Source organism: Polypterus senegalus, chromosome 2 (assembly GCF_016835505.1).
Source record: "Polypterus senegalus isolate Bchr_013 chromosome 2, ASM1683550v1, whole genome shotgun sequence".
Taxonomy (NCBI): Eukaryota; Metazoa; Chordata; class Cladistia; order Polypteriformes; family Polypteridae; genus Polypterus; species Polypterus senegalus.
The window spans coordinates 115,479,044-115,492,055 of NC_053155.1; the positions used below are offsets into that span (position 1 = coordinate 115,479,044).

General features: G+C 38.1%; 1 protein-coding gene across 2 annotated transcripts in view; it reads left to right on the forward strand.

The window, feature by feature from the left end:
• alcama (activated leukocyte cell adhesion molecule a) overlaps positions 1 to 13,012 on the forward strand; it is a 109,722-nt gene that overhangs the window by 94,668 nt on the left and 2,042 nt on the right. For both annotated transcript variants that reach the window (XM_039744428.1, XM_039744427.1), the window contains exons 12-15: positions 994 to 1,126; positions 7,569 to 7,607; positions 7,888 to 8,002; positions 9,636 to 9,749. In XM_039744428.1, the coding sequence (XP_039600362.1) occupies positions 994 to 1,126; positions 7,569 to 7,607; positions 7,888 to 8,002; positions 9,636 to 9,726 (378 nt within the window). In that variant the 3' untranslated portion in view covers positions 9,727 to 9,749. The remainder of the gene's footprint in view (positions 1 to 993; positions 1,127 to 7,568; positions 7,608 to 7,887; positions 8,003 to 9,635; positions 9,750 to 13,012) is intronic.

Below are 13,012 nucleotides of genomic sequence, written 5' to 3' on the forward strand. Positions count from 1 at the left end.
CCAGTTACCTTACCAACATGCTGTACAACACCATCATGTCTGCCAAAGACACCTTGCTTCAAATTAAATTGGTCACGGGCTGAGTCAGGTCACAGAAATGCAATGTTTCTCAGCCAGATCTTGGCTTCACAGATGACTTGTGCATTAAAAATAAAAAGCAGCTTCATTCTCACTAGGTGCTGTTATTGCAATATGAGTGCAGCAAAGTGCTCTGATTATTGCATTTTTATGTTGGGGGGAACAACAAAGTTATGTTTTAGGTGTGTGTATATATATATATATATATATATATATATATATATATACACACCATACGAAAACTGGATGTTTGCGTCTCTGGCTGGTTAATGGCTTCCAGTGTAGCAGGCATGATGAAGTGAAGCTTGGTTTATATGGTCCTGACCTATTGATCAGTTCACTGAAAAGCAGCAACAGGTAGGGGATATAAACTGGTAAAAATTTTGCTCTTCACTGCTGCAAATATGTAGCATTGGCCCCATTTAAAAGGAAACTAACAGTCCGTGCACCATATTCATCACTTTTAAGGTGTAATATGTTTGTCACATCATTGCACATAATAACAATGGCCCGGTGATATGAATTATTATGTGCGAGTCATCAATTAGCTAAGTTGGCTGCATTTCTGTACTTGATCAAGTATGTCATCATTTTCCAGTTTCTCTGAAATGTTGCGCATGAATGGGTCAGAGTTGCTGTAAATACACGCACGACCCCCTGTCAACTTTTCTTTTATAAATCCTAACATGGGTAAAGTTGCATACAGATATTTCAAGGCTCTTTTTGTACATACACAAGTTTTATAAATGAGACTGTTGGTCTGTTTAATTCTGTTTTAAGTTGCCATTGCTGCTTACACACACACACACACATATATATATATATATATATATAATATGACATTGTCTGTGCTAATTTTCTTTGCTTTCTGCTTTTTTTTTATTCTGACTCTTTTTTTGTATCTTTTATTTGTAGGAGAAAATGATAAAGGAAAAAAATGGAAAATTTACCCACCAGGTGGTTGTTTTCCCTCAGGGAAACATTAGTGCAACATGTATAGCATCAAACAAGTTAGGTGAAGAACAGCTGTCAATAAACATTTCTTCCTGTAAGTATACCTTGTATATATGTGTTCTTGTACTCAGGCTTGAAATGTCCACATTTAACATGGCAAGCTCGAAAGCTTCAATTGGTAGTGTTCTGTGTTATGCCATTTCCTGTTATATTTTCACTGCTAACATTCTAGTCTAAATCAAATGATATTTTCCAGTTATAAATCACATCTACTGTAGGACTCCTTTTAACCAATTTACAGTAGCTAATTAAATAACGTATGAGGCAGCTAAGCTAGCTTCTACCCAATATTGCATTTCTGGAATTATACTGTTTTAAACCTCGGCTAGTCAGGTAGTTTGGCCTAATGGCTAAGGTATTGGTCTGTAAATCACTGCAAGTTTGCTGGTTCAGTCCTCAACTACTTTGTAACCCTGAGCTAGTCATGTAACTTGCTTGTATTCCAACTAGGGTTGCACATTTATGACAACAATAATAGTGGACAAATTTTGCCTTTGATGTAATATTTGATACGTTTATTTAACAGCACTACAATGAAAAATATACTTTGTCCTACCAATGGCATATAGTGTAATCTGTAGTCAGTATGTCGTTAATTTTACAGGGATCTACTTAAAATTTGTTAATGTGAAATTGTTCAATGGGGTATTGGTTGAAAAATTAAACATTTATTGTTTAATATTTCCTTCTTATCCTGACTAATAAAGGGATACTTGTCTGTGTGTCCATCGAGTTGCTATGTGTCTGTCAGTCCGAAAGATGATGCATTACACACATTTCTAGTAACAAAATACACTGCATTTGCCATTCCAACAGATCCTTCTTCCTCATTCCATATCAAATGGCATATAACAGAGACAAGTGCATTGCATGGTGCTCTGCAGACAATGATACTGAGGCCTGCATTTGATTACTCAGATTTCAACCTGTTTTAGATGAGTAGCACATCTAGTTTTTACATTAAAGATACAGCCCTCTAAAGACAGTAAATTACTGATATTTGTATAATTATGAAATAAAAATTAAGTGCAGCAGAAACTTTTTTTTGTTCTTAAGAAAAGCATTCATCACACCACCATTTACAAATCAGAAAAGTAAAATGTGGAAAAATGATCAAAATAAGTATGTTAAATTGGATTTCTGCTATATTAAGATAACAAAAGGTGCATGTACATGATGATAAAATGTTTAAAAGCAGTAGTGCAAGAATAAGACATTAATGGAAACGCAACCTGAAAGTTTTATCATATAGGTATGTAAACAATATTATTAACATTTAATATATGACGATTTCAAGAAGTGTGGTGATGGTAACGCCATCTTCCATGCAGCTGCAGAATCTCGTGTCTGGTACGGATTTGGTCCTTGGGCATTTGCACCTCCATTTTTAAGCAAAATACTGTATTCAAAGTCATGACTCATTTAAAGAGGCAGCACTGTGTCTGTTTTTCATCAATGTAATGATCCATTAAGCTCACGCATGCCTCCATAGTTCAAATTAATTGCAAGTTTAGAAAAATAAATGTGAGTGGAATGATGTATCCGTTGTCCTGGAAATGGATATTTTTTATTTATTTTTTAATCTGCATTGTGCACAGTTTTAATTCAAGCCTTGTGCTTTGATGAGTAAAACGCAACGATTTCTTTTATCTGAATTAGCATTCAATAGGTCCTTATCCAGCAGGCTATGTTACGTTCATTGCTGCTGAAAACAAAACCCTTTCAAATTAAAGGCAACTCTTAAATTTTGGTGTTAAAAGTGTAAAAATGTTGATTGAAGTTCAGCATTATTTTGCAGTTTGCCTGGAGGCTGCTGCAAATATAAGAAAGAAATGCACACTTCAAAAAAAAAAAATAATAATTTAAATATTAGAGATCAGACTCCTAAAAATACATTCAGTGCGGTCACTTGCAATTGCGGTCACAATGTCCATGCTGTTGAATTGCCAGTGCACTCACGCTTAATGAATGTGTCTGTGGTGAATTACCACACTCATTTGTTGTTTGTGGCCGTCTGTAACCATAAAACCTTTGACAGAGCGGAAGTACTAAATGAAATGCAGTAATCGTTACTTCAATGATTAGTACTGTATATCATGGCAGCTGTAATCGTAATTGTGTATTTAACAATTAATTGTGCAACCCTAGTTTCAACTGCTTAAGGAAAGTTAGCGAAGTACTTCTAAAGCACCTAATAATGATGCTCACTATAGGATGTCACTGCTTAAAGTAGTACAGCTGGGTCAGTTCTGTTTAGATGTATTATCCATCTTCAGATGTAGTAATGAATGGCTGATGTCCATTGTGGTCATGTGACTAGAACTGAATGTCTTCCATGGCTGTCCTGAATTAACTAAGCCAACCTGTTCATGTTCCGACAAGCCTGTGTTAACCTTTGTTGCTGTCTTTTGTTTCCAGTTTGTCCCAAGTTTGTGCATTCTGTGTTTTACATTACACTTTTATTATTTTTGTTTGTTTTTTTAGCTAATAAGGAAACAAATTTGGAAATACACAAACAGATTATATACCCTGTTGGGTTTGTTTGGAAACTTGAATGGAGAATCTTATGATTATTCCTACAGTGAATGGATTACATTGGCTCAACCTCTAATAACCTAAAATGACTTGTACCAGATGAAATTAAGATTAATTACTTTAGGTATTTTCAGATTTTGGAATTCTTACATATAATAATGAGATATCTAGGGGAAGGGACCAATATCTATACCTGAAATTTATTTATGTTTCATATGCACCTTTACACATAGCTTGAATGTATTTTATTTTACAGGTTTTAATAATTTTATTTATTATATATAAATAATATATTATAAACTTATATATATATATATGTTTATGCACAGTAGCATCAATGGGACACATGAAATAGGTATTAAACAACAGCAACAGTAAACAATGGCAGGCTTTCCATCTCCACCAACTATTAAATGGTTACTGTACATAGAGAATAAGTAAAAAACACAGTGCACATGAGTCTGGTGGTGCTGATGTTTAATAAATTTGTTGCAAAAGAGTGCCAGAGCCTCTGGCTACAAATAGATCACCAGGTCAGGTCACTTGCAGAAATTCTCAAATGATTATGTGCTTATGAGGTGTATTGATAAAGGAGATGAGACTGCAAGAGTCACGTGGAAAAGTTTGTTTCTTGGTGCAAAGAGAATTGTCTGCATCTTAACATCAGCTAAACCAAGGAACAGGTTATTGACTTTCACCGCACCAATTAGCCTCTATGTCCAGTCAGTATTCAAGGAGTGGATGTAGAGTTGGTCCACTCCTACAAGTACTTGGGGGTCCACATTAATGACAGGCTAGGCTGGACTGGTCTCGGATCACAGAGTTACTATATAAGAAAGGGCAGAGCAGGCCCTTTTTTCTTAGGAGACTACGTTTAATGTGGGTAGTGACATCCTTCACAACTTCTATAAAATTAGCCAAGTTTCCATCCAGTTTTTTGCGATGTTATTGACAAACAGAATATACGTAAAAAAATTTGTGCGAAATTTGCTGTCTCCAGCCTGTTTCCATCCAACTGGCTTTTTATCGATAAAATGGTTTGCGTGATGACGTCATCCCCCCGAAAAACGAACTGTCGCATAAGTTTTGTTGTATCGCGAAAAAAAATCTGCCCTTGAGCCGTTTCCATACATAATTTTGTGTATGTCGCAAATTATCTACCTTTTGTTTTCCACGTTACACCCCCTCCACTAAACAAAGAAACAAAGAAATGGAGAGATTTAGACAGTTTTTTGAAATTTGCCAGCTTACTGTTATTTCAGTTTCACAAATAATTGGAATTGTACATAATATCTGAAGACGACAGCAGAATGAAGCAGTTGCTTGTCCGATAGCCCTTGAGCTCGAAGAAAGTACCCCAGTGCGACGAAACCCATGGGTATGGGAGAGACAACGGAATAAGACCTTATGGGAGGAGGTGGTGGAGAGATACTTCACAGAAAATCTCTGGCTGCAACATTTTAGAATGACACGGCCGATGTTTGAGATGTTGTGTGGATTCATCAGTCCTGATGTTGCGCCCATCACAGGTTGCCACAGACCACCGGTTCCAACCCACAATTAATGCTGTGTTATATCAGACTTCCGACTGTAGCGGAGGCCAATGAAATTCCGCAATTCCTTGGTGCATCTTGTGCCACAGATTTACGGTGCGCTGGATGGCACGCATGTGCCTATTCTTCCCCCGACGGAAGGCTACCGCGATTACATTAATCGCAAAGGATGGCCATCTATTGTTCTCCAGGCCCTTGTTGATGACAGGTGCATGATACGAGACATTTGCGTTGACACTCCTGGAAGTGCCCATGATGCAGCTGTGTTTGCAGCATCGGATCTGTAGAGGTGAGCCTACCTTTCAACATCCTTTCTCAGTGTGATAACAACTGAAATAGTACTGTAACCTGCTTCCCTTAAGGTTTTTAATTAAAACTGAAATTTGAATTAATACAAAATAACGTTTAATCCAAAAAAACTAAAGTTAATATTAATGAGAGAATTTCTCATATATGCTAAAACATCTGGCATTTAATAATAAGAAAAAAATGTTTAGATAATGAAACACATGGTTTATTCAATATTTTGACTGGCACAGTAAATTACCTTTGCGGTTTTTGTATTATTTAGACATCCTGAGAGACACCCCCAGGCTACAGTTGATGTGGAGGGAGTTCAGGGTACCCCTTTTAGTAGCAGGAGACCCAGCCTATCCGCTACTGCATTGGCTCATCACGAGAAATAACGAGTCTCTTCATCAGACCATGCGAACCGCTCCGCTATTCTCGTTTTGATTGCACGTGATGAAAATGTATCATGTGACACATTTATTTGTGTTAAAGCCCTTTTTTTCCGACAAAAAGTGTTTCCAATGTAGTTTTTGCGACATCTGAAGTATCGATATGGAATTTATGCGCTAAAGTTAAATGGAAAAATATTATGTCGACATGTACAACATTTTATCGATAATTAGCATTTTCATCAGCTAAAATTTGAAGCGCTAAATATTTTTTCACAAAAACTCCTTGGATGGAAACCTGGTTAATGTGATGAAAGCCAGTGTGATTTTTTTTTTTTCTATGCTGTGGTGTGCTGGGCTGGAAGCATCACTTCAGGAGAGGCCCACTGAATCAACAGGCTAATTAAAAGGGAAAGCTCAGTTATAGGCTGCACACTGGACCCCCTGGAGAAAGCGTTTGAAAGAGAGAATTAAAAGCCATTAGGAACAATGCTGTACATCTTCTCTCTGACACACAAACCCTGAAGACTTTATTATATTTTTTATTTTCTTTAATAGTCGTTTTGGTGTGTCTATATTTGTTTACTAATTAATTAGTTATTTATTTAAAGAGTTTTTGTAAAGTCAAATTTGCCCCTGGAGACTAATAAAGGTCTGTCTTACCCCTGCTGCAGTTTGGAAGAGCTGCACAGCTGTTATTGTGCCTTTTGCTTATGTATCCACAGCACCACCAAACCTACCCAATGCTTGTTGAGTTAGTGTGCGCCACTTGCAATTCAAATGGGGGGGGGGTTGATGAAATCAGTTTTAAACTGTTTTAATTCTGTTACTTACATCTGTCCTTTTAAGTAAAAAGTAAATAAATAAATTAATAATAATAATTAGAGATAACATTAGTCAGAGCCCCATATGGGTAAGTGAGGTCAGGTGTAGAATTTTCCACTTGTTGCATTATGTCAGTACTCAAAGTTTTGGATTTTGGGAGTATTTTGGATTGGGGATACTCAACCTGTTCTGAATTTTTGCAAACAATCTAAACTTACTGTTCCATTTGTCTAATTTTTCTCTTTTTTCTGCTTAAAAAGCTACTGTATTTATGTTAGTTTTTAATTTAATTTAGATGTAGATGTTTAGAAATTCTGTATGACAAATAGTCATTACTGCACTTTCTGAGAATTATTTTTATTCTTCTTCCAACTTAACAGACATGTCCGTACTTTTATGGGATACATTGGGAGTTTGCTGTCATTAGGCAGAAAAGCTGCATTTTTACCATTCCCTAAGACTAGAATGCATTTTAAATGTTATATTGTTTACAGTGTGCTCATTTGTCTTGTTAGTTATAAGGCATATTAAATGCCTGGTGTCCCTTTGTGTTTGTCTGGCTTTAAGTTTGGTTTTTGATTAGTTTCTCACTGATTTACTCTTTCTGTGATTTTATATTTTACTTCTCTGTGAAATTAGGCAATGCTTCTTTTTTAAGTTTGGTTAGCACAATGAAGTATTTAAAAATTTGAAGATCTTAAATTTTGAGTGCGCAATAACTGCTACTATGCATATTTGTAATTCCATATCAATAAAACTAGTTAGCATCATAATCTCACATAACTGCTTTGATTATTTGTAAATGTGCTGATATTTTATTGGAACACTTTAAATTATCCAGCTTACATATTTTGTACTTATTTTCTCTTTTTTTTTTTCCTAGTATATTCTCCAGATGAGAATTCGGAAGACATAAATCGTGGTAAGGCTGTGTCACTGTTAAAATGATCATTTTGAATTTGTTTCTTTAAGCCCTAGTGTGTTGTTTAACATAGTCTTTAAAACTACAAATCTGTGTCTGTAAGTTTATATGATTTGTCAACTCTTCTCTTTAAATAACAAAAATTCAGTTAAACAATCTATGCAAATTAGAGTCAGTGTTCACACATTTCATTAAGTCTGGGTCCTCTCTTTACATAGATGGAAATGAACTTCACTAGACTGTTGGGGAAAAAAAAAAAACTTACTGCTTTTTGTTCTAGAATCTCCATCAAAAGTGAATGATCAGGCCAAGCTGATTGTTGGAATTGTCGTGGGCCTCCTTTTGGCTGCATTGGTGGCTGGTTTTGTGTATTGGCTCTATTCTAAGAAATCCAAGTAAGTAGAGAAAATGTAGTTGTCTCACTATAGTGACAATCATATATGGGGTGTGTGCGTGTGTGTTTTTTTTTGGTTACCAAACTTTTATTAAGTATAAAAAAAAGTTACAGTAAATCAAATATAACCATGAAAATGTCAACACAAAATAAAACATCTCTCCTCCATGATTAACTTGTACAATTTGGGGCTGTAGGATAGAAGATAAGGTGTGTTATGCTTTCTTAATGATGATTTTATGGTGAAATTTAAAATATAGTGTAAAACCTTTTAATTTAATTATTGCATTTCCAGCCCCTGTCACAAAAGGTGTAAAATGAGACCCTTATACAGACACAGTGAGCAAGGGGTTAGTGCAAAGTGCTTTTATTTAAAATCAAACAAAGCATCCAAAGTGCAGTGCAAAAGATCGCTAAGTAAAGACATAATCCATGAAAATCCGTGACAGTCCACGAGTTAAAAATTCAATAAATAATACAAAGATAAAACTGTAATAAAACAGTCTTTTCTTTCACCTCTTAACTGAGCCCGGTGCAACTTCCACTCTCCTGTCTCCTCAGCTCACACAAAGCATTGCTCAGCCAGCAGAAACACTAACAACTACGGTCCTTACTTCTGACTAACGTGTTGGCTGCCTCCATCAGAGTCTAGAGTAGACTGTCCTCCCTCTCTCCACTCACACTCTGCTAGCATCCTGTGGATTCATTCCTAAGGATGACTGCACAACCATCATACCCAATCCTCCAGTAAAGCATTGGGTGACGATCCACCCTGGAGTGCCAATTGGTCACTCTTTTGCAGGGCTACTGACTGCTCTCAAGCTTCCTCAGGCACCCCAGGTGTGTCCAGCGCTAATGAGGGAACATATTAATTCCCCATGTGGGTACATGAATGCGGGATTGCTGCTCCCACATCTGTTTTTGAAGCCACTCCACCATGCTACCTATGCCCCACCTGATATCTATGTATTTAAAATGCACGTGAGACTGGCCCGTTATCCCACACATGCAATGTTAGGAAAATGTACACTGCCTAGCAAATGTGTTCAGCCCTTTGACCAGTCCTCTGGTTTTACTGATTTAACTTCCTACACTGAGAATCTCTCCTGTGGACCCCTCCAAGAAGCAATGTAACTGTTCTTGCTGAACACTGCCACTTGTATTTCAGTCTGTGCACTTCATGTACAGTAAATATGTCCATAAACAGCTGGGCACCAATGCCAAAACTTTGACGCTCACAAAAGGCATTTCTTTGCAGATTGGGAGTGTGCTTCACTCACTGGCTTTTTGATAAAACCATTTAAAAAATGTTAATGTAACCAATAATAAACATGACGCAAACTGCAAAGTATTTGTTATTTAGAAAATATTTCTGATATTAATGGGATAAGAGAATACTTCATTTTTCCATCATAGTTCCATCACTGTACAGCAATTACCGATTAGCATTCAAGTGTTAATCAGTACACAAATGAGTGGACTAAATATATGAAAATCTATGCTTAAGAACGATCAACTAAATTATTTTTTTCATCCTGCTCCCTCATTTCTTCATGAGATTTGAAAAGTAAACTTGTATATCATCATTATTTGATTGAATTAAATAATTTGCATGTGTTCATTATTTATTTTAGACAAGGAAGCTGGAAAACGGGAGAAAAAGAAATGGGAACACATGAAGAAAGTAAAAAATTGGAAGAAAGTAATCACAAGTCAGAGGCCTGAGGAAAACAAAAAATCCAGAAAATGTAAGACTTCAAAGCAGTAACATGTTACGAACGTGTGTGTGTGTGTATATATACTGATGATGCAGGAAAATGCTTACAAGATACTACAATCCCTTAAGAGTGCACATTCTGTTTATTCATAGTCATGTCCCCCATGGGCATTTTATTAGGGTCTGTTGGTTAACACTGAACGGAATTGTGACACTTATTAATGGACAGGCAAGGTCTTGGAGACCACTATAGCCAGTTAGTTTTCATTTCAGCTTGTCTTAAATCACAAGACACACAAAAAGAAATGAGCTAAGCACTTAGTCTATTGATGTATAGAGTTTACTTACCGGGGTAATTTAGCATCTAAAATATTACCACCCATGTGGGGTTCTGTTGAGATGACAACTCTTCTCAGTCTAACCACCACTTTATTAAACAGCCCTTTAATGTGGAAAATGATGTGGTACCCGGACATGTATATGTATGTATGTTAAACCCAGTTTAGCCTATTTATTTTCAACGATGACCCTTGTGCAGAAATCTAAGGATGATTGTCCACCTTGACAAAATAAGCAAGATTAGAAATAAGAAATAAAATTGAAGAGTAAGGAATAGGGAGCTTGGTTGGAGTTATTGTGTGTTCCATATACCCTGGAAATCAGATGTTGGAGCTGGGAATGATTTCACAGTCAAGTTGACTGCGCTCCAGTAAAACATTGGGAAAATTTACAATATGGACGAAGAAAACCTTTGTTGTGCATGTTTTTTTTGGAATACAGCCAACTATTGAATAAGTTTATAACAATGCACTATGTTGTATTTTGTACTTTGAACACCGCTGCACCATGTCCACAGATGGAAATTGGACAGTACTGTATGTGCAACCGATTTAATGAGACACAAATAGACAGACGTGCTAATAAATAGTACTAGCCAACCCGCGGCGTAGCATACGCCGCATAATCAGGCCACTTTTTAAATGATTTTTAAGCACAGAGGAAAAAATAAACATTTGAAAAATCCGTAATTTAATAAACCACCAAGAAAAGTAACATTGCAACAATGCACGCTACAAACCAACATACAATTGTCCGTGACTGAAAACCGGAGGAGTGCCATCGTGCTGTCTCCTTCCAAAGCGAAGGACGGGGTTGAACGGCGCTCGTTCAGTACACACTGCCCACTTATGTGCCCGCCCCCAACTCCCTACCTGAGTCGCTTTCGTCTGTGTACAGTCCACACGCACCTGTGAGTCACGTTGACTGTTAATTTTCCAAACACCGCCTCAGTCGGTTTCCACGTTGAATTTTCATTGTTCTTTGCGGTTCCGGCTGCTTTTTTATATATAATCCACCAGTCACACGAACATGGGGGTTTACAAAGGTTAGGGGCGTAATCAGTGCGGCGTATGAACCGCACGTACTGGGAATTTCTCGTTCGTGGGGAACAATTGCAAGCCACGGTCTCCATCCCGAAAGGGGTTCAACGGCTTACCTACGCCTCCCCGCGCCGGGTAGACACACGTTAATCCATTCAGTGTAGCGCGCGTGCAGTACCGGACATACAAGTGCATCACAGACCTGTTAAAGCTCAATCTTATGTGGCTGAAAGCCACTTGTCCCTCTAAGAATTTGGATGCCGACCGCTGTTGGGTTGTGTAAATATTTGGCAGGCGGAGTCTCGTTCGTTTTCGGAAATAACCAGCCAAATCGCTCCACCAACTAAGAACTGCCATGCACCACCACCCACAGAATCGAGAAAGAGCTATCAATCTGTCAATCCTCTCCGTGTCCGGGCCGGGTGAGGTTTCCTGTGTTGAGTCAAATGAAGCGAAAGGCTTCACACCTGGTGGTGCCCTTTCGTCAATTCCTTTAAGTTTCAGCTTTGTAATCATACTCTGGTTACCCGGTTGGCTGCCCTGTTGTGGGGCATGCATTGGTGAAGCAGGTGAGACGGTAATAAAACAGAGGCACAGGGCTTATTGGTTTTTAAAGACTGCTTCCTTCATTGGGTTTTAACCAATGCACGGAACGAACCAACACACAATCGTCCGTGTGGCGCGGAGGGTGGAACGGGAGGAGAGGAGAAGGACATCCACTCCGCTCCCTCCGTCATGCTAGTCTGCTGATTTCTCGTTCAGTATGCACGGCCTGCTCATGTGGCCACCTTCAACTCATCACTCGAGTCGTTGTCGTCTTTGTACAGTTCAGATGCACCTGTGACGACTTTTCATTGCTCTGTGCGGTTTTGGCTGCCTTTCTATATACTGTATAATCCACCAAGACACCCGACCACGGTAGTAGCGAGGTGGGAGGGGGGTGTGTACAAAGTGCAGGAGCATCTAAGAAGACGCATGTTTGTCGCGGATGCGAATTGCTGTATGTAGCGTGTAAAACAGTTTGCTATGGTCACACAGTCGTGCATCATAACCGAAAACTCGTTTTTTAAAGACTGCTTACTTCATTGTGTTCTAACCTCAGTTGTAAAGGCATGTTTTAAGGATCCCATGGGATACCCCTCGCAAACCGTTTTACACACTGCATATGGCGATTCACCTCCGCGAGAAACATGCCTCTATGAACAGGGTGGGCGTGGCTCCTTCCTGCGTGCGCCATAGGTGTCTCACTTGTCGGCAGCTTAGTGAATCCACGCCCCTTCCGGCGTGCTTTCCATGGTCATCTTGCCTTAGTGAATTATATGTATAATTAATGGGTCAGCTTTCACTAATGTTGATGTGCTGTATGGCCATCTTGGATTTTGAAGTCAACTTTGGTAAGTAGGAAATCCAACTAGTTGTGGGGCGTTTCAGTTGAAACTTCCTACTTGGAACTTGTTGATTCTGACTTCTCAGTTGAAATAGAACACAACATTATAGCATGATGACGTCAATCTGCCTTTTTGTTTTTTTTTTCTCCATATATGTACTTGTGACCCAGCGATGGTGACCCACAACCCAAAAGATGGTAACAAACCAGTGGCTGAGCAACACTGCTTAGGATTACAAGGAAGAAACTAGTTATTCATCTTGGGGTCGCATCATTTTTAGATAAAAGCATCTCGCAGAAGCTGAAAATAGTTAATAGTTCTATTATTTCTAAAATGATACAGACCTGCACATTTATGTTAAAGGAGACCACATTTTAGACCTTCATTTTGACGTAAATGTACCAATAGGTGAAAAAAGTAGTAGAAATAGACAAAATGCTTCCATCATACATCCATGTCTCTAACCCACACAAACAAGGCACACCCTGCCCATGGTGTCAGAGTTATTATTCTGAAGCAATTAGCAA